The sequence below is a fragment of the Sinohyriopsis cumingii genome, chromosome 15 (assembly GCF_028554795.1).
Source record: "Sinohyriopsis cumingii isolate HCF-2022 chromosome 15, ASM2855479v2, whole genome shotgun sequence".
Taxonomy (NCBI): domain Eukaryota; kingdom Metazoa; phylum Mollusca; class Bivalvia; order Unionida; family Unionidae; genus Sinohyriopsis; species Sinohyriopsis cumingii.
Genome location: NC_142975.1, coordinates 139,831,775 through 139,854,445, shown reverse-complemented (window position 1 = coordinate 139,854,445; position 22,671 = coordinate 139,831,775). Strand labels below are relative to the sequence as shown.

General features: G+C 36.2%; 1 protein-coding gene across 2 annotated transcripts in view; it reads left to right on the top strand.

Moving 5' to 3' along the window:
* LOC149782906 (acid phosphatase type 7-like) overlaps positions 1 to 22,671 on the top strand; it is a 48,062-nt gene that overhangs the window by 5,601 nt on the left and 19,790 nt on the right. Inside the window, exons 2-5 of one of the 2 annotated variants that reach the window (XM_089934461.1) lie at positions 4,658 to 4,863; positions 13,118 to 13,210; positions 14,499 to 14,654; positions 17,901 to 17,927. In XM_089934461.1, the coding sequence (XP_089790587.1) occupies positions 4,658 to 4,863; positions 13,118 to 13,210; positions 14,499 to 14,654; positions 17,901 to 17,927 (482 nt within the window). The remainder of the gene's footprint in view (positions 1 to 4,657; positions 4,864 to 13,117; positions 13,211 to 14,498; positions 14,655 to 17,900; positions 17,928 to 22,671) is intronic. The other variant, XM_089934463.1, reaches the window with a different exon arrangement.

Sequence of the window (22,671 nt, the reverse complement as noted above, 5' to 3'; positions counted from 1 at the left end):
TTTCATTAGATGGCCGTTTGCATCTGTATTGGTGTGCACGGCTTGGTTTATTAACAACTATAGACGGTTTTGTTCTTAATTTACGAAACCGTACACTAGCTTATGCGTACAAATAAAATTTTTACGAAGACAAAAGTGATAGCAAAAATATGGAGTTCAATTAGATACAGCATATTATGTATATAGCACTGACTAAATTAATCACCTATTAGTCATAGTGGCGTTATATAACTTACACGAAATTGAGTACTATTCTGAAACGGTTAAAAAAACAAGTCAGTGCAGAAGAAAGCCTTTGTTGCAAGTGATGCATTCACGTGTTATCTCGTAGCCCAGAGGGGCCATGCCCACCAAATAAGATAAAATTACATCCAAAACAAAGAGAGCGGGGAGAGGGGAGGGCATCGACGTAAGCCACTGGCGATTATTCGCTAAGCTTTTTAATCACCCGTAGCTGTCAGGTGATGTCCTTGTTCTTAATGAATATGCATAAACCTGTTTAACCAATCACAGCGAGGTCGAGCAGATTTTTCTCTCTTGCTATTGTGTTCCAAAACGGCCCTTTTTTTTACGCTGGTTGAATGAGCCAATCAGAAGTTTCTCTTCAAAGCACAGTCACCTACTGGTTGATAAAACGGGCCCTTTCACTGATGTTAGGAAATTGTTAAATTGTACTTTTGACAGCATATTTTGTTTTGAGCACTCATGAAAAAGTAAACAATATCAGATCAGCAACAGAGCCACGGTTGATAAAGGAGAGTGGCGGAATATCGCCTGTGGCTTGCTACGACGTGGCGAAGGGAAGGAGGCTGAATTTGAAAACATTAAAAGTTTCTGAAAATGCACCCAAATATTTTGCACACTTATAATAACTATGGCAGACTACAAATATTTTACATGCGGTAAATGATAATACGTGCCTGCGGCCACTTTATTTATCAATATAACGAAAGCCTTCCACAAATGTAGCTAATAATACCAAATAACTCATTCAAATAACACAGACCTCATCATCATCCAATTTTCTGATTGGGATATTTGTCAGATAATGGCCTTATTACACTGATATTATCATGACTTATTGCTGTCGTTTGCCCAATTTTCCCCAGAACTTGCATTGTCCAGAGATAATTATAATATTGATCATTTGCAATCCTCACGAACTGTATTTGTTATGAAAGAACGGAAAACCTATTACATGTATTAGCCGAAACGGCCATACAAGCAAAAATCGATATAACTGAAATTTAGCAAGCTTTGAAAATCGTCCTCCAATTTCTTAGTGTACTCTATGAAAAGTAAATTGGAATTGGAATTAGCCTTGGGAAAAAAGGATGTAGGGAGTCTGAATTTAAAAGGTCTGGGGTCAAATGATCGCTTTGGCTCACAATGTGGGTCTAAGAGTACAAGACTCGTACATGGGAAATTTTTAAGGGAAATGTGGGAGGTGGTGTAATGTCAGTAATTTCTGCGTCTTTCATTTCCACTAAACTATACAGATATAATAATCTAATGCATTCCTTGCTTCTTATTTCATCATTCCTTCTCATGTTGATCATACGGTTCTGAGTTGCGCGCACAACCTACTTTACTGAAAACAAACATTTTAAAAACAAAGCTAGAGACCTTGATTTTGCATGTGATGGTATGCTTACTACTTGGATTTTTACACGGTTTTCTTAAATCAGAAAACATACTACACCACAGAAGGGCTGAGATGGAGATCAAATCCACTAACTTGGATACCACATATGTGAAGAGTTTTATGGTCCTTACATTCGTTTTATGACTCACCAAGGACGTTATACAAATGGTAATCAGATAAAAGCCCACTATAGAGTTCTTCACTCCATCTATCCTAATAGCTCGTTGAAATAGAAGACTGATGTATGTCACGCACGTTCAGCATTTGTTAAGAGGATATCGCATGTTACGCTGGGTCCTATCTGGAGGATCAGAATATGGTGTTTGTAGCCATTGTTTGTTATTGTAGTACAGTTTCATACAAAGTATGGAACTTGAACACCTTATAGTTAGTGTATGTGCCTGTATTTTGTCCATGTGACTTCAAATGAGCACAACAGAAAATTGACATTGACATAAATAATAACTTATAGAAGTACATAGATTACATCATTACGTCACTGTAATCCCGAATAGGTATAAATGGTTAATCAACTGTCAGTCGAATAAGCAATACGATTATTTTTTATTGCTAAAACTTGTCAAAACTTTACATCCAGTATGGCCATCACAGCAGCCAGCTTAACATCTTATTATTGCTACTCCTTCTTAATGGAAAGTCATCTCGGTTTTCACCAGACGACTTCTTATGGTATCTATTTGGTTTTAAATATAAATTGTGTCAATCTTATTTCCAATACATCCCGAGAGCAGCTGTCTTTAAAATCTTAATTGGTACTCCTCCTTAAGGTCGAGTCATGTCAGCACTGGGTTTTCATCAGAAAACTTAGGATGTGTTGTCGGTCCTAAACCAAAATGGTATTGATTTGGCATCCATTATGGCCACCCTAACAGCCATCTTGAAAATCGTGATATTGCCACGGATCCTAAATGGAGAGTTATATCGATATTACCTGAAGAATCAATATGATATATAGTTGTTCCTGATTGAAAATAGTGCCAAACTGACCTCAGATGTGACTGTCACAATGAACATATTGAAAATCTTTTCGCTAATTCTCATGAATTAATGATTGTATAAAATAGAGTTTTCACAAAAACATATCTAATCATATTTAATTTATCCTAAATTAAAATGGTGCCGATCTTAAATCTAATATGACTGGCACGGTGTCTGATTTTGAAACTCTTATCGCTGAAGAATAGCAGAGATGGTCAGCTGTTAAAAATAAGAAATGATCTTGAATTCTTGAAAATTCTTTGTGGATAGTAAAGAGTCAGTGCCATCGAATGACTCTTGTGTTTAGAAGAGGGTATGAACAGAACTTTCAGAATTTCCTATTTTTTATATTATTTTACTTGCATGCAAACTATTTTAATAACGTAGATTTATTCCAAGTACCGTATCGTCATTTTGGTTCGGAACTTCAGCTAAATGTATCGCGCTTAAAGGCGTCAAGGGCTCTGGTAGATTTTTGTAAGAGTAGATTTTTTAAACGAAGTTTGAATATAATTGACCAAAGTCATATTGACACTAAAGTCTATGTGCAATTCCTGTTGTTGTAAAGACGTCTTTACGCATATTACTGAAACAAAACAAGCAATTGTTCTCATAAGGAATCATGTATACTATACGACTCAGGTCTGAGTAGGGGATGAAAAACGAGTTCAAGTCCCGATCACGACTGTGATGGTTCATCTGCCTTTCCTAGGATTTTAATACCGGTCGACTTTGATGCTGCTGTCACCAAAAGACGATTGAGGCGGCGGGGATGGAGGTGGGAAAGATAGAGAATAAAATTCTCAGATTTAACTGGATGTTGTACAGACTATTTGCAGAAAATTTTCTGCGTTTCTGTACGCCTGAGTGTGCGTTTTTACTATCAGGCAACTCTGTTTCATGTATGGTAACTATGGTATTCAGTTGTAAATAGTTATTCCCACGTGTTAACGTAAAGCGTGGTTATATTGTGATACACTCCGTATCACCGTTCATGTCTGTCCGCCCATCGTCCGTACTTTTACCAAATGTTCTCCAGAACCACTGGTAGAAATTAATGGAACTCGGTCTTTACCTCGTGGCTGCCTTGAGACTAGATAGGTCAGATGTCAAATGTAATACAAATTTGAACTACGGTGACATTGTCAAATATTTTGTTTTGTGTGACCATACTTTATATGCACAAGAAGACAAGTAATACATGTAACGGATTTTGGAGTTATGACCCTGTATAATTTTTTTTCAGGGGGTGACCAGGGGGTGGGGCTAATAGTATGGTAATAAAAAGCGTGAGGATTTGTGATTCGATTTGTTAATGTACACAAAGCTGATACAATTTTAATCGAAGAGGGTGACGGAGAGGGTAGCAATGGACTATTGGTTATGGGCAGCGTTCAAGTTAAGTTCAAAGTTTAGTCCTTTTTCTAAACAGAAGTAAATTTTGAGATATAAAAAAATACACAGTTGCGAGATCAGTATGCAGGTATGATCTTGTATATTATATTTGACTTTCTGTCTGTTCCCTTTTTGAACATATTTGTCCGTCTGTCTCTTTCTATTGCTGTTAAGATCACAATGCCATTCATGTGAGTGTTGGCCTGTCATTTTGTCATTGCAAATGCGCGTGCAATAGGTCGCAATATGTTCTTGTTTTCTTTCTATTTGTTTATGTTTTGCTAATGTGTCTGCCATTTTGTCTGTCTTTGCACCTTAGTAAGATCGCATTATGTAATGGGCACTGCATTTTTAATTAAGAAACTGTCACATACTACTATTAATTCGTCATTGTGATATATGGTCTATATATTCATGGTCGTTGGACAGGATTTGTGGATCCTAGGAATTTTTTTCCCAGTAGTCCCCTATGAATTACAAAATATTTTTCTCTTCTGCGATGGGATCCCAGACCGTTGTGGGCCTCCGGAATTTTGTCCTAGTTGTCCTACCCTAGCCGTGGCTTTACTAAAATTTAAACTGCATTTTCAAGAAACAAATTATATTTCATTTTGACAGTGCTATGCCTTCCACGACAAGCCCACTTGGCGTATGGGGACACTGTTAGGCATATGGTTGTTATGTGGTCCACTTTGCAGAACTGTTCCACTGAGGTCCGTTATGGTTCAGGGCCATGGAATCTGGACTTGACTGCATCCGGGAAAAATATATACTTCGCTGAAAACAACATGGGATTACAGTATATCCACAGAGTCATTTTGGAGGTAAGGCTTTTTTGTTTAAATTTTAAGAACGATTAAAATTTGATCCCTTAATAGTGAAAGTAATTTGGATGCGTGTTGTAGTTATTTTGTTAACAAATAGTGAAATTAAATCGAAATAAAATTCAAGGAAAACTATCCAACCACGCTCTGCACTAGTTTATTTAGGTTTACTTTACAGTTAAAAAAACAAAACAAAAGGACATCGTTACAACATATACACCTGGTTTCTTTGACAAGTATTTTGTCTATCTCGACGACATGTTATTGTAGGGTCATTTTGTGTTATCTTGCTCAGATTTGTCGATATATCTTTGTAATTTTCCTCATTGTTTGCTTGTTGTTCACTTGCTCGATTAATAATTTCCCGGTTTGGACCATAGTGTCACCTTTTAAAACTAAGTTTCGACAAATATTGATGCGTGATTTAGGCTCATTGTAGCCTTTGAGGTTTTTGCTCTACTGACCATACCAGAAGAGCTTATGTGATGACCTGTTGTCCGATGTCCGCTAGCACAAGTTTGTCACAACTACTCTTTCTAAGCTACTTGGAGGATTGTAATGAAACTTTACACATGCATACAGTAATCCCAAGGTCTAGATTACCTTAACTGAAAATGGTGCGTCTCAGACATCGAAAAATGGCGCCACACTGGCCTTCTAGAAAATCTTGTTATCTCCACTCCCCCTGAATGATTGACCATATCAGCCTGAGGTTTGCACTGAAAGACTTCTTATGATATGTAGTTGGTCCTAATTGAAAATGGTACCTATTTGGTATTTTATATGGGCACCACATCAGCCGTCTTAAAATCTGTTAACGCTGTTTCTTATGAACGGAAAGTCATATCCATATGGACTTATCGATATGGAGTTTTTACAAGATGACGTCTGATTGGTCCTAAATAAAATGGTGCCGCTGGAACATCCATTATAGCCCCCACATCTGCCATGTTAAAGAAATATTGCTGTTGCTACTTCGCCTGAATGGATGGTTATATAAACATGGGGTTTTCACTAAAAGATTTTAATGTGATGTCTGGTTGGTCTTAAATAAAAACGGTACCTATTTGATGCCCAACTGGTCTCCTCGGCAGCCCTCTTGAAAATCTTGTTATTATTGCTCTTCCTGAACGAAAAGGCATATTGGCATGGGGTTTTCACCAGAATACTTCTTACGATATCAGGCTGATAGTGATACAAAATGAAATGGTGTTTCCGGGACATTAAGTATGGTCACTACGTATGGTCAACACAATGGCCAGTTCGTAAATCTTTTTAACACTACTCCACCTGATTGTATGGTCATATCAACATGATTTTTTTTACTAAAAGACTTATTATGATATCCAGTTGAATCTAAATGAAAATGGTGCCAGTTTGGTCTCCTATATCGCCACACAGTAGCCATCTTGAAAATCTTCTTATTAGTGCACTTTCTGATTGGAAGTGACATCAATATAGGGTTTTCACTTAAGAATTCCTATAATGTCTAGTTTGTATTAAATTGAAATTGTGCCAGTCTGACATCAAATATGGCCACTAAAGCTGCCATTTGGCTACTAATCCGAAACAGAAAGTCATTTTGACATGAGATTTTCACCAAAAAGTTTCTTTGGTGTATAGATGGTCCTAAAGGAAACTCATGCAGATGTGAAGTCCAAAATAGCCACCCCTGGTGTCCATCTTGAAACATATTGCTGCACCTCCGGATATAATGGTCATGTCAACGAATTTCATGTGATACATGTATCTAGTTGGTCCAGAATGAAAATCATACCCTACAGACATCCAACATGGCTGCCACAATAATTATATTAAAAATCATAAAGTCACTAATTTTGCTGAATGGATGGTCATATTTTCATAGGAATTTCACAAAACGTTTTCTAATGGTGTCTGGTTTGTCCCAAATGAAAACGCTGCCGATCTTACATTCAGTGTGGTTGCATCATCAGCTAATATAAAAACCAGTCACTCAAGAATATCAGAGATGGTTTCAACACTCAACAGTAAAAAAGAAAGAAATGGTCTTATCTTCATGGAAATTCTTTCTGGATATTACATCATCAGTTCCTTTAAGAGACTTGTTAATTTTCTAGGAAACCATTACTGTCTGTTGAAAAATTGTTTGAGCAGAAAAAAACGAAATTATGCATTAAGTATATGAATAAATAACAAGTGACTGTAACTATTATACCCTGTTTCAAGAAGTCCTTTCCCTCTATCAGAGCTGTACATGCAGCATGCTCTTTAGGCTTAATATGAAAGTGGGTTGCTCACAAAAACTAGGTTGCTTTAACCTGCTTTCCAGGATTAATCCAGATTGATCAACAGTCATGTAAATTTTACCACTATGGTTGATTTGTGGGATTTCACATCAAATATGGGTCACTATGACATGAACAGTGCATAAAAACGTGTCCTTTCTGACATGGCTGTAAGTCATATGTTGCTACACCAATCAGTACTGAACTAGTATTGATGGTATGTTTTGCATTAGGAAGTGTTATGTGCCAAAACTGGAATGCTTTGGTCTATGTTTGGGGACTATTCAAAATTGCTCATGAGGTGCTTATTACAATTGTTATGTCTATTTAATTTAATCATTTGTTAGTTTCAATTTTTTAAATTTCATTACATGCTATTGTAATGTAACACTGTATGCTGGACTTGACCCTGTCCAAAACTGAACTAATATCTGTTTAACCTGATTGACTTTTTTTAAAAATTGTATTTAATTTCATTGATGCAAACAACTAATAATAGCTTCATTATTCTCAATGTGTATGAACTTAATATGTGGATTTTTATTCAGGTAAACAAGAAGGAGTAAATATGTTGCTTTGGGTCAGGGTTTTAAAGTGTTCTAAATAAATTTTACAAGTTATTGTGTTGTAAATAAACCAGGCTTATTAGATCATTCTAGAAGGTTATTTTCCATTAGGTAATGTTTATTTGTACAAAATGCTAATTGTGACCTGAGGTCAAGTATATAACTATTTAATCTTGTGATAGTGAAGAATTGGTCATTCGTGTGTTAACATCTAGCACCTTCAAGTTGTATTATGTTGTGACCAGTTTGGGATGAATTTTATTTTCTTCACATTATTGAATTCAAGTGATTATTTTCTCTGGAAATACAAAAGTGCTCTGATAAAATATTTTGGGTAAAAAGACTATTGACACATCAGGACTCCATAAGCTATAACAAACACGTTTTCGCCTTCAGTTTTGGATCTCTTTGGGACTTGAAATGAGTTTTATTCAGGACTTTTTATTATTAGGACTTGTGTCTGTAATTCTTGGATTATTTTGGGATTTATTTCACAATACCATAAGTTGTTTTTTCTCATTTTCACTTTGTATTCTAGGGATATAAATTATTTGTTAAATTTTACAAAGCTTGTTGTCATTCACTCTTCTATTACTTATTTTAAGAGCATAGACACAATACTTTTGCACTATTACCAGTAAAACTCACTGAAGATGCATCATGTGATTAATATATGTTGCACACCAAAACTGAGTTACTGTGACCTAAATTTCATTTTAGCTAACCTAGCTATCATGCCAAGTGTGCATATCATATGGTCCTGCATCCATCGTCAGTAGTTCATCGCCCTTCTTTCAGTACAAAATTGCTTGTAACCACTCAATAGTCAATATTTCTGATCCAATTTTTGCCAACTTGGAATATGGGGATTTATACTCAATTTCTCAGACAAGTTTGATGATAAGTGAGATCCATGCATATCATTAAGATGATCTTGCATCTGATTGACTGACCTTGTTACCAAACTGGATGTCATTTCTGATCCTAATTTGATTAAACTTGGAATACATGCTCATATTGTTCAGATCTCAGATGAGTTTGATAATGAGTGATATCCATATATGATGATGTTGATGTTGTGGGGTTTAACGCCATTTTTCAGCACACGATAGGCTAGACATGGCAGCCAGTATTAATGGTGGAGGAAGAACCCGGGAAAACACCAGGAAGAACCACCGACCCACGAGAAGCTACTGGCAAGCTTTCTCACATACCCACATCGGCCGAATCCTAGACTCAAACCCACGCAGACAGAGGTGAGATGGCAGTGATCCATAACGGAGAGCGCTTTAGACCACTCGGCCACTCGGGGCCCCCCATATATGTTAATGAGGTATTCTTGGATCGGATTGGATAATATTGAGGTATTCTAGGATCTGATTGGATGATAATGAGGTATTCTTGGATCAGATTGGATGAACTTGTTATCTCTCTGGAGACTGTTCTGATCTGAATTTGATCAAACTTGGAGCATGTGTTTATCATCAAATGTCATGGACAAGTTCAGCAGTGAGCAAGATGCATGTATATTAATGAGGTACCCTATAGCTGCAAAGCTGAGCATGTTCCACTGAAAGCCATATTTGTGATCCAATTTGTATCAGTCTTCAACTATGATCTTGCATCATCAAGATCTGGGATGGGTTCAGTAATGAGTGAGATCCATGCATACTCCAGAGGCCAGATTTACGATGTGGTTTTGATAAAATTTGAAATATGTTTATATCATCAAGATCTCAGACGATTTTATTAATGAGCATGGTAACAAGATGATCTTTCATTGTTTGACTAAGCTTGTTGCCAATATCATGGCTGTATTTCTGATTCATTCTATTTTGATCATACTTTGAATATATGCTTCTAACATGAAAACCTTGGATAGCTTTGTTAACGAGTGAGAGCCAAACATATTAAAGAAGAGATATGGTGATCTCAGATCTGATTTTCTGAGTTTCTTACCACTTTGGAAGCCATAATTCTAATCCACCTGTTTATACATGGATTATGGAAATATATTTTGAAGGTATTGAATTATATTGACAATGAGTAGATGCAGGCATATTACAGAGGTGCACTTGCATCAGACTGATGTTTCCACTCTTAAAGCCATATTTTCAATCTGAATTTGATCAAATGTCAAATATGTTTACGTGAGCAAAATCTCAAGTGAGTTTGATAAAGCTTTGATCCATGCATATTAATGAGGTCATCATGCATGTAACTGTTACCACTCAAAAAACCATAGTTTTGATCCAGTCTTGATGGGTTTAAATCATTATGCTTTGGACTTGTACATCTGTTAGCAAGATCAAAAAATATTGATTAAGTGATTTTGTATCTGATTGGTGGGGGCCCCCGAGTGGCCGAGTGGTCTAAAGCGCTCACCGTTCTGGATCACTGCCATCTCACCTCTGTCTGCGTGGGTTTGAGTCCAGGGCTCTGCTAGCGTGGGTACATGGGAAAGCCTGCCAGTAGTTTCTCGTGGGTCGGTGGTTCTTCCCTGGGTTTTCCAGGGTTCTTCCTCCACCATTTATACTGGCTGCCATGTATAGCCTATCTTGTGCTGAAAAATGGCGTTAAACCCTAGAACAACAACAACAACATAATCTGATTGGTATTCTTATCAGACTTGGTCATTGATCAAGATATATTTTTTTTATCATGAGCAGGGTCAGGGTCCCAGGTGACTAATTGGTCAAAAGTGGTCATCTGTACCAATCAGTGCCATCTCACCACTTTCCACATGGGTTCAAGTCTGAGACTGGTCAATGTGTTTTCGTGAGAAAGAGTCCCAGGAGCTTCTCATGGGTTGGAGGTTCTTCTCAGGATTTTCCCAGGTTTTTCCTCCACCAATTCTACTAGCTGTCATGTAAAATCTATCTTATACTGGGCCCGCAACAGCAATGAGCAAGATCTGCAATAATAATTAGGTGACTTTGCATATGATTGACACCACTCCATTGGCCTAAGTGGTTAGAGCATCTGCCTTGGATGTGGGAGGTTGCAGGTTCGAACACCGGCCTAGACCAAAGACTTATAAAAATGGTACTAGCAGCTGCCTTGCTATGTTAAAAATCCCATGACACACATATGAATGGCTGAGCAACTTACCCATTTTGAGAGACTGAATTTTTTAATCGGTTGTTGTAACTCTTGTTAATTATTTTCAAGACATTGGATCATTTTTATTATGAATGAGATCCATGTATTGTCCAAGTTATTTTTTGTCTTTCTGTGAGATGAACTTTTGACAGGAATTTGATCAAACTTAGTAAATAGGGTTATGTCATCAGAATCTTGCTTGAGTATGATTATAAGTGAAATTCATGAATATTAAACATGTGATCTTTGCATCTGCCTGAGATTGTCAACACATTTTGAACTCTATTCCTAATCATATTTTGATTGAGCTTGTTAAATTGGCAAGACGTTGAATGAGTTTGATTGTGAGCAAGATCTTTGCATATTAATCATTTTGCATATGATTGGCTGACCTTTTGACCACTCTGCATATGCATATTAATCAGGTAATCTTGTATAGGATTGGCTAAGCTTGTTACCATGCTACAGACTAAATTCCAAATTTAATTTTGCACCACCTTGTTAAATAGATTTAATATACATCTACATGTAGATATTATCAGGCTCAGCCAATGTTGTTTATAGCAAAAATATTGTACATTGTACTGAAATGTACAGATATTTTTTTTATGTATAAACTTTCATGGTGAATGCATACCTTACTATTGGGTGAGGATTTGAATGCTCTGATTTATTTTGATACACAGGGTCAATGTTCGACATGATCTGTCAGTATTTTTTTCAGTGTGGTTTGTCCTACTCTCCAGAGTGGATGTCTTACATGCACAACGAACAAAATGATGACATAATTAATAATCAATGCCATTGCCAGCAAATGTGCACATTGAGTACATTGTCATTGCCAAAAATATGCATTCAGAGTACATTGCCATTGTCTGTAAATGAGCAGTCAGAGCAGATTGCCATTGCCAGCAAATGTTCATTCATAGTATGCTGCCATTGTCAGCATATATAGCCCATTGCACTTAGAGTACATTGCCATTTCCAGCAAATGTGCATGCAGTACATTACCATTGCCAACAGATGTGCACACAGAGTTCATTGTCATGCCAGCAAATATGCAGAGTACATTATCATTGCCAGCAAATGATGTCTCAGGGTACATTGTAATTGCCAGCAAATGTGTTCTCAGTACGTTTCCTTTGTCAGCTAATGTCCTATCGGAGTACATTTCCATTGCCAGCAAATCTGCACTCATTTCACTGCCATTGCCAACAAATATCCTCTCAGAGTACATTGCCATTGCCAGCAAATATGCATGCACTTCATTGCCATTGCCAACAAATGTCCTCTCAGAGTACATTGCCATTGCCTAGCAAATCTGCATGCATTTCATTGCCACTGCCAACAAATATCCTGATTTCATTGCCGTTGCCGGCAAATATGCATGCATTTCATTGCCATTAACAGCAAATGTCCTCTCAGAGTACATTTCTGTTGCTGGCAAATATGCATGCATTTCATTGCCGTTGCCAGCAAATGTCCTCTCAGAGTACATTGCCATTGCCAGCAAATCTGCACTCTTTTCATTGCCATTGCCAACAAATGTGCACTCAGAGTACATTGTTAGTAAATGTGCACTCAGAATTCATATTTTAAGGAAGATATGTTGCTTACCAAAACTGGATTGCAGTAACCTATCATCCAGAGGTTATTTGGTATGGCTAAAACTGTTATCCTGGCTCTTATTCTAGTATCTTTTAAGTCACTGTTGCATTGATGTTGCTGTTGTTTTAGGGTTTAATGCCTTTTTTCAGCACAAGATAGGCTATACATGGCAGCCACTATAACGGGTGGAGGAAGAATCCTGGAAAACCTCAGGAAGAACCACCAACCCACGAAAAGCTACTGGCAGGCTTTCTCATGTACCCATGTTAGCTGAGCCTGAGACTCAAACCCAAGCAGAGAGAGGTGAGATGGCAGTGATATGGAACGGTGAACGCTTTAGATCACTCGGCCACTTGGGGCCCCCAAAGTCGCATTGAAGGAAGATGTTTAGATACATTGTGTTAAGTAACATAAACTAGGTTATCTTGACCAGCATTATAGGATTTCTTGAACATTGCTTGAAAGATACTGATTTGTGCCACCAATGTGGGACTGTCATGCAAGCTTATGTTCACTCAAAACACTTTATTTATTTTGAGAAGGGATTTATTTGTTTATTCATCAGCTTTGTAAGTATTAATTTTGTTGTTTTTGCTTTAATCTTGATTAATGTCATGACCCAGTAGAACAAATATTGATTATAGAGGTTTAGTCTGTTGTCATACTAGAAATCTTATTTATTGTATATATTTTCACCTCTTTACTTTGCAGAATCTTGAACCTGGTATAACATATTACTACATGCCTGTCAGCAATTCAGTTTCAAGTGGACCATTTTACTTCAAAGTGCCACCAAGTGGACAGGTAACAAAACAGATACAAAGCTGCACAATTTTATCAGAGAAATGATCAAATTTTAAAAAAACGTATATTTGTAATAATAAAATGTTTGAACACTGGAAAAACAACCATTTATCATTCATTAACTCATAAACTGTGAAAGCTTAGATTTTGAATTTTTCAATATCAATCTGGAATTTAGTTATGATACTTGTGTATATTGAAGATATATGAATCCGTCTGATCATACATGAGTTTCAGTGTATTTATGGACTTGATTACCAGCAAAGTCTTTGTCATGTACATCAATGCTTCAGAAATCTTCACATGTTTATTTAAAATTTCTAACTATTTTTATAAAAAATTCTATCAGGACTAGTTTAATCTTTTTAAGGAATGGCTTCAGGTTTCACAGTGCAGTGAATCACTTCAGGTTACAGAGGATAGGGGCCTGTCCATGCTGAATGCCGGTGGATTCAGCAGCCAGTATTTATGTGAACCAAATGGTTTAAAATAATGATCACAGTTGTTTTATCTGTAAAACATGGTCACATGTGCCATTACACATACATTGAACCACTGGTGTATTACAGGGAACAGGATATGCAGCTCATTATTATTCATGAAGGACAACTGAGTACTAATTATCGTTAACCATTGAAGTCTGGAGAACAGAAATAGTATTGTTCATCTTATACCATATACTTTGCTTTGTACACAAAGTTTAGGCTTTGTATGCAAGTATGCAGTCAATATTCCTGTGGGATAGGCAACTACTTACATCGGCCCCTGCAAGGGAGTTAAATATTAGTCAGGTTGCGAGTGTCTCACCAAAAGTTTAAGATGATCATGTCATTTCTCATCACTCAATGTTATGTCTGGCAAATTAGATGTATATACATATAACTGTATGTATACCAGTATTGGTATGTCTTTTTGTGTGATTGGTGTGTGAATGTGATTTGGATTTTTAACGTAGCTTTAAAAAAATTTCAGTCATATTGCTATATGATGTCTGCAGTGTGACAGTTTATAGTGACGTCTAACACTGTCCCACCCAGTCACATTATCCTGACACCAGGCCGACCAGTCCTAACACTAACCTCTTAATGCTGAGCACCAAGCGAGGCAGCTGTTAGTACCATTTTTGTAAGTCTTTGGTATGACTCGGCCGGGGATCGAACCCACAACCTTCTGCTTCTGAGGCGGACTCTAACCACTAGGCCACTGGAACGGTTTGTATGATTGGATGGATGTGTGTGTGTGCGTGTGCGTGCATGCATGCATGCATATATGTATAATTTTCTTTTAGGACTGGAGCCCAGAGTTTATGTTGTATGGTGACTTAGGGTTGCATTCAGAAAGTATACCCAGATTGACAGCAGAGGCCCTCAAAGGGGAATACACTGCAGTGCTGCATGTTGGAGACTTTGCCTACAATCTACATGACAATCTTAACATGGAAAATGTAAGTACTGTATGTTTACTCCCCAGTATATAAAATCTGATTTCAAGATACTCCTTGAACCTAATTAAATGAAAATAGAATATAAACTTTATTTGCTCTGGTTACAGTAGAAACTCATATGTAATAGATAATAATTATTATGGATAAATTAGATGAGGAAACTTTAAGTTTACCAGCAATGAGGAGAAATAAATTAAGTAGTAATGATTTTGACCATTTTAATGGATCCCTGTATATTATTATCATAGTAATGTAATCTTTTGTTCTGAAGCTAAGTATAGTGATTTTATTAAATTATCTATAAATTGCTGGGCATATTAAAAAATATCATTACCATAACAGTTCAATCTTGATGGCTTGATCATGTTGAGGTGTCAGCATTAGAAAATCTGGATAATTACAAGACGTGAAGCATTCTGATGCTGACAGCAATAAAATTATTATATGTAACTGGAAAATAAGAAACTGCTTTCCATTTCAACCTTTTAACCATGAACATAGTTCTAAATCATGAATGGAATTACATATTGATCAGCTGATTACCCATTAATATCACTATTCATGAATGAAGCATACAAAGCAGAAGTTGCTCTGATCTCTGTGAACAGGAAGTCTTAGAGGCATGGGGACAGCAGATCCATGTATGTAATAGTTTTTCGTAGATTTCCAAATTTTCATCTGAATTTCTCTCAGGCCAGGCCTAAATGGCATGAGAGGCTCTGATGGGTACTTAGCATAGGAATGATAACATTATTTGGACAGCTTATTTACAATGTAATTGGTTAAATTATTGAAACTTGATGATACAGAATGCTAAAGAGAATGTTACTTAATTCCTTTTTTATGTTAAGTGAGGATACCTTGTAGTTGTTTACACTTGTTCAGTTGTAACTAGGAAATATTGAATAAATGGTAGTTCCACTCTCATTTGAATGGATAGTGAAACGGACAACATTTTCAGACTTCTAGGAAAGGATGCTAAACTTCTGGCTCTTTCCTGAGTAAAAATGGATAGGTGTACAATAAGAAACCTGCATTAAAATATGTGTCAGCAGTACACAGAGGGGTTTTACAGTAGGTGACCATTGCATATTTTGTTTGTGTTGTGTAAAGTGCCCAGGTCAAACTGAGCAAAACTTTGCTGTCAGCTGCCTGACTTCATCCCATATTTTTGCCTAAAGTGAAGATAAAAGTCACTGTTTCCTTGACTAAACAGGGGAGTTAATTTTGCATGTACTAGCTATTTGAAAAAACATAATTTACAAACTGTTTCAGAGACCTGCGCAGTAGTCCATGTTTTCTCTGATCTTTCTCACCCCATTTGATATATTAATTAATTTTGGGTCAAAGGTTGGAGTGTATTCCAAATCAAAAACATGAAATTTGCAGAAACCATGCAATAGCAGCATGAGGAATCACTTTAAAAAGTGGCTAGCAAAAGAGACATTGTATCAGCTGCTACCTGTATGATATTGAATAAATGTCATGTGAAGCATAAAGATAAACGATACAGTGTTTATAAAGACACTCAGTTTGCAGTTGGAGAAGGCAGAGGGGTGCTCATTGGGGGCCATGGGGACAGGTATTTTTAAGTATGTTGTGAGTCAGCCCTCAATTTCTTTCTAGCTATATGTATCCATGCATTTACATATAAACATAGTTGAAAAAAAATGCATGTAAGAAATTATTTGCAAATTCAATCCAAGCCTCTCTTTGAGTTCAGACTTCCCTCCCATTGTCTCTTGGAGGGACAAGTAACTTTTCAATAAAATTAAGAATCATCTTGAGCCTTGTTGATATGGTTTTTTTATTTATTTTACATTTTAAGAAACACTGGAGAAATAGTACAGATTTGTTAAAATACTGGATATATTTTCTTGTTACTTACTTACAAAACTCGTTGCACCCAAATGATAATGTCCCCTATATAGAAGCATTGAATGTTTTTGTTTTAAAAATACTTAGTATGATAAAGCTTTGATCCCTCAGAATCACTCAGCATCACTCAACATCACTCAGGTCCCTCAGCATCACTTGGATCCCTCAGCATCACTCAGATCCCTCATCATTGATCAACATCATTCAGATCCCTCATCATTACTCAGCATAACTCAACATCACCCAGATCCCTCATCATCACTCAGATCCATCATCACCCAGATCCCTCATCATCACTCAGATCCATCATCATCACCCAGATCCCTCATCATCACTCAGAACCATCATTATCACTGAACATCACTCAGATCCCTCATCATTACTCAGATCCCTCATTATCACTCAGATCCCTCATCATCACTCAGATCCCTCATCATTACTCAGCATAACTCAACATCACCCAGATCCCTCATCATCACTCAGATTCCTCATCATCACTCAGATCCATCATCTTCACTCAGATCCCTCATCATCACTAAACATCACTCATATCCCATATCCTTCATCATCACTCAGATCCCTCATCATCACTAAACATCACTCAGATCCCTCATCATCACTAAACATCACTCAGATCCCTCATCATCACTAAACATCACTCATATCCCATATCCTTCATCATCACTCAGATCCCTTATCATTACTGAACATCACTCAGATTCCTCATCATCACTAAACATCACTCAGATCCCTCATCATCACTAAACATCACTCATATCCCATATCCTTCATCATCACTCAGATCCCTCATCATCACTGAAATCACTCAGATTCCTCATCATCACTAAACATCACCCAGATCCTCCATCATCACTCAGATCCCTCATCATCACTAAACATCACTCAGATCCCTCATCATCACTGAATATCACCCAGATCCCTCATCATTACTAAACATCACTCAGATCCCTCATCATTACTCAGCATAACTCAACATTACTCAGATCCCTCAGCATCACTAAGATTCCTCAGCATCACTCATATCCATTAGCATTACTCAGATCCCTCATCATTTCTCAGCATAACTCAACATTACTCAGCATAACTCAACATTACTCAGATCCCTCAGCATCACTAAGATTCCTCAGCATCACTCATATCCATCAGCATCACTCATATCCCTCAGCATCACTCAGATTCCTCAGCATCACTCACTATTACTCAGATCCCTCAGCATCATTATGCATCACTCAGATCCCTCAGTTACTCCCAGCAAATCAAACTTCTCTTACCAGTAATGTCATTAAGCTTAAAACAACCATGAATTCAAACTATACAAAGGAGGCATATTTTACATATTTGTCACAGGCATCTGACTGCAGTAAAACAACTCAGGTATGTATTATTCCATTTCTGATATCCCATGCCTTTTCCTACCATTCTGTGTTTGGTATGCATGCATTCCTTGCATGAATAATAATGAATACTGATTAATGTCATTTTCGTATGAAATTTGTATAAAACAATGTTTCTTCAAGCATTTTTGAAAAGCCATATTGAGTAGAATACGTGGTTTGTTCCTTTGAACCTTTCAAGCCATGAGATGTAGGTGTTTATATCTTTATTCAACATTTGTGACTATTTGGAAAAGTACAATTTGGGTTTTGTCAAAACGGATGCATGGAGTACATTTTTAATATTGTCAATAATTTTGCAAAATTGTAATATTCTGATATTTTCAGGTTAATTTTTTTTTCTTTGTTTCATACTCTGTGAAAAACAAATACTTTGCAACCAATACTTTAAACCTAATATTTCTTTATGAGCCAGTTTTCTCCCCAAGAAGACTTCATTAAGTTCTTTACAAGACATGATTGCAGACAAAGTATTGATATGAAAGACTCATATTTTTTGTCAGTAGTGATTATATTATTATAGTAATTTTGTTACATGTATGCCTGATTAAGTTTATGTTTAGGTGTTTGGATCAAACTAACTGCTGCACCCTATCCCACCTACTTACCCACCTTCAACCCATTCCGCTGTGCCTTGCTTGTACAATAGTATTGCTTTAGTTGTATTACACAGGTGTCAGAATAAAATGTTTTATTCCTGATGAAAAAACATAATGCAAATTTAATGAGTTCACTTTTTTCACCCCAGAATAGTAAATTTGCTATTTTTATTCAGCAAGGAAACATTTTTAAATTTGCAATTTATGACAAACTCAGTTATGGTGAAAATAGTTTTCTTTTAAAATTTATATTGAGGAAGCTTCACCAATCATTGGCTAGTGTTATATCTCTTTGCCTTTAAATGGAGTCTAACAGAATTAAGGTGCCAAGAAGAAGTTTAAGTGAGTCTTAGATTGCTCATTGGACTGACACATACCTAATAGCCCAAGGCAAGAGCAGTTGGCCAAGAAAGTTGAGTCAATGAGATGTATAAATGCCTTCGAAATGCTGCTGATTGAATATGCCTAGAGAACATTTGTTTCAAGGTTTCTCTGTTTTATTTGTATCGTCTTCTATTTTTATGGCATTTTATCATTTTCCAGTATTGAAAGGCATTTATATGCCATGATGTTTTTTGTCAGAGTTGGTCAAATTTTGTGGAGTGGCTATCTTGTGAAAAAGGTGTTTAAATGTTATTTCATTTTTTGTAATAGTGTTACAGATATGAAAGTCCGTCATGCCATGTCAGATTCTGTTTCGTGGTATTTGATACAAATTGTTTGCAGATTTTTCTAATGTTGGTAAAGTGTCCATATTTAATGGCAGTCATTTGTACTGAACTGAAAGCACTTAATGGTAGGATGCATTTTGTCAAATTTGATCCAGTTTTGTGAAGCAGTTTTTAAGGATCAAATGTTGAATTTTGTTAGTTTAATTGGCCTTAGGCTAGAAGAGCTTAGGTGATAGCCTGTTCATCATTGTTTGTTGTCTCATGTCCAATTGTCGATCTGTTAGCACAAGTTTGTTATTCCTAAACTACCTGCAGGATTTCCATGAAACTTTATGTTCACATTCATCCTAAAAGGTCCCAACTGAAAATGGTGCTGTTCAGACATCCAGTATGAAAATCTTTTTATTGCTATTTCTCCAGAATGGATGGTCATATCCGCTCTGGGGTTTTCAAAAAATATTTTTAAGATGTCTAGTTGTTCTTAAATCAAAATGGTACCAGTCTGACATCAGATATAACCACCATTACAGCCATCTTGAAGATCTAGTTATAGGTTCTCCTTCAGAATGGAAATTCATATCAGCATGGAGTTTTCACTAAAATACTTCTTACGAGTTCATCCAAAATGAAAATGGTTTCACTCTGTCATTTACTGTAGTGGCCATATTGAAAATCTTGGTATCTCTAGTCCTGAATGAATGGTCAATGTTAACATGGGGTTTTCACCACACAAAAAAAGCATTTTATGATGCCTGGTTGGTTCTAAATGAAATGAGTGTTGATTGATATCCAGTATGGCCATCATAGTAGGCAGTTGAAAATCTTGTTGTCGCAGCTCCTCTTCAATTGAAGTCAAATCAGCAAATTGAAAATGGTGCTGATCTGACATCCAGTATGGCTATCCAACCAGCCACTTTAAAACTCCTGTTGTAGCTACTCCTCTTAAATGGAAAATCATATCAGCATGGGGTTTTCATCGGAAGACTAATTATGATATCTAGTTGATCCTGAATGAAGATGGTTCTGATCTGCCCTGAAATATGGCTCCCACAATGAGCATTTGAAAATCTTATCACTAAATCTCCTGAATGGATTGTCATATCAACATGGGGTTTTCATCAAAAGTTTTCTAACAGTTGATTTTGTCCTAATGGTAATTGTACCAGTCTTACATGCAGTATGGCTGACAGTGGCTAATTTAAAATCTTATCACTTTAAGAATATCAGAGATGGTTCCAACACTTAGTAGTTGAAGCAAAGAAATTGTCTTATCTTGAATTTCTGGAAATTCTTTTCAGACAGTAGAACATCAGTAATTTCAAAGGACAGTTGTCTTTTTCTTGAAACAGATGCCAATTTGATAATGGATCAGCAGCATCCGTATAAGCCTTAAACCCCTTTGGGTCATGATGCTTTTTGACAAATTTAATTAAACTCTGTTGTTCAGTTTTGAGACATTGTTGTTTAAATTTTTTCCCCATTTTTATTAGGGTAGCCATTGTGATGGTGGACTTGCATTTTTTTTCTCAAACTAGAAAGATCTTAATTCAAGAATGCATTCTTATAATTTGTTCAGGTCAGTTGAGCAATTTTTGATAAGGCATCATTTAAATGTTATTCTGTTTTTAGTAATAGTAGCCATATTTGATGGTGGATTGACATTTTTTTGGGTATATATTTGAAAGCCCTTTTTGCCACAGTCCCATTTGTAAGTTTGGTGAAAATCTGTTTAGTGATTTTTGAGAAGTCATTTGTAAATATTTCAATTTTCAAATCTACCATATCAGATCTTGGGTCGGCATCATTGATACAAATTTAAATGTTCTTTATGCCAGGATGTCAAACTTTGTCAAATTCTGTTGCATGAATTTACAAAGAAGTTCTTTAAAGGTTTTCTGTTTTTAGTTGTTGTTGTTGTTGTAGGGTTTAACGCCATTTTTCAGCACACGATAGGCTATATATGGCGGCCAGTATTAATGGTGGAGGAAGAACCCGAGAAAACCCCAGAAAGAACCACTGACCCACGAGAAACTACTGGCAAGCTTTCTCACATACCCACATTGGCTGAATCTGAGACTTGAACCCATGCAGACAGAGGTGAGATGGCAGTGATCCGTAACGGAGAGCGTGTTAGACCACTTGGCCACTCGGGGCCCCTGTTTTTAGTAGTGGTGGCCATATTTAATGGTGGCACAGCATTGTGTTAGGATGTTTTCTGTCAAATTATGTGAAATTCTGTTTAGCAAGTTTTGAGGAGAAATCGTTTTGAGGTTTTTCTGTTTGATTAACATATTGGATGTCAGATTGGCATCAGTGGGACAAGCCTAACTTTGATGCCTTTCCTGATACAGTTATGTGCAGATTGGTCAAGCAGTTTTTGAAAAGGTGTTATAAATAGGAATTTTAAATGGACGAGACACAATGGAAGATGTTTGATAGTTGATGTTATGGCCAGGTGAGTTAAAATTGTCAGAGAATAAGGAAGAAAATTTATGCTAACCACTTTTTGTTTTATTCTCTTAAGATGAAGAATTTTAACTGCTTTGATATAAATAATTTTTTAGTCTTTATTCAAAGGAAAGGAACATTTTGAATTTAGGAAGTAATTCAGAAAGATATCCTCTGGCTTTTGCAATATCATTTAATGAGTTTGATTAATCCTTGTATGAACCTCATAAAAAGTTATATTTTGTTTCCAGCCATTTTGTCATAATAACATATCTGTCATTGTGAAGGTCACGCTTTTAATTCAGAAGAGTTAACATACTTTTCTTGTGAAACCAGCATATATAAATGAGAAAAAAGAATCAGAAATATAAATCTATACTTGTTTATATTATCATAATTATTTGCGTATCTTATAAATATATTTTTATATTTGAAAGTTTTATTGAAACCAAATGTTTACAAACTTTTTACATACTATCTTCTGATATATTCCTGGTAGAAGTAAAATCACAAAGAGTGACAGTGATATTTGTAAAGATACAATATATAACCGAAATTTGCATGTTTGTTACTGGAACAATTTCTTTTGGAATCCGAAGCTGAATATTCCATAATAAGTTCAGATTTACCTTTGACTTATTTGTTGCCATGTGTCTGTGCAGTCTCAGAAGTAAGCCTCCATATATAATGCATATAAATTAACATGTACATAGAGAAAATTATATCTGCATGGAAGAACAGATATTCAGAATTATTTCCCAAAGAGCTCATTGCAGAATCGTGTATCAGTTAAGATTGAACCAGCATGTTTATGTCGATGCTGCATTGAAAGTATAGATTTAAAATTTATTTCACATTCTTGTATTTATATATCAGGAAATTTTAGACCCACAGAAAAAAATTTTCATTTCTTAATATTAAATTAAAAATAAACCACCATAAAAGTATGCCATTCTGAATATATGGCAAACAAAATTACTACTTAATAATATACTCTGTGGCTAAA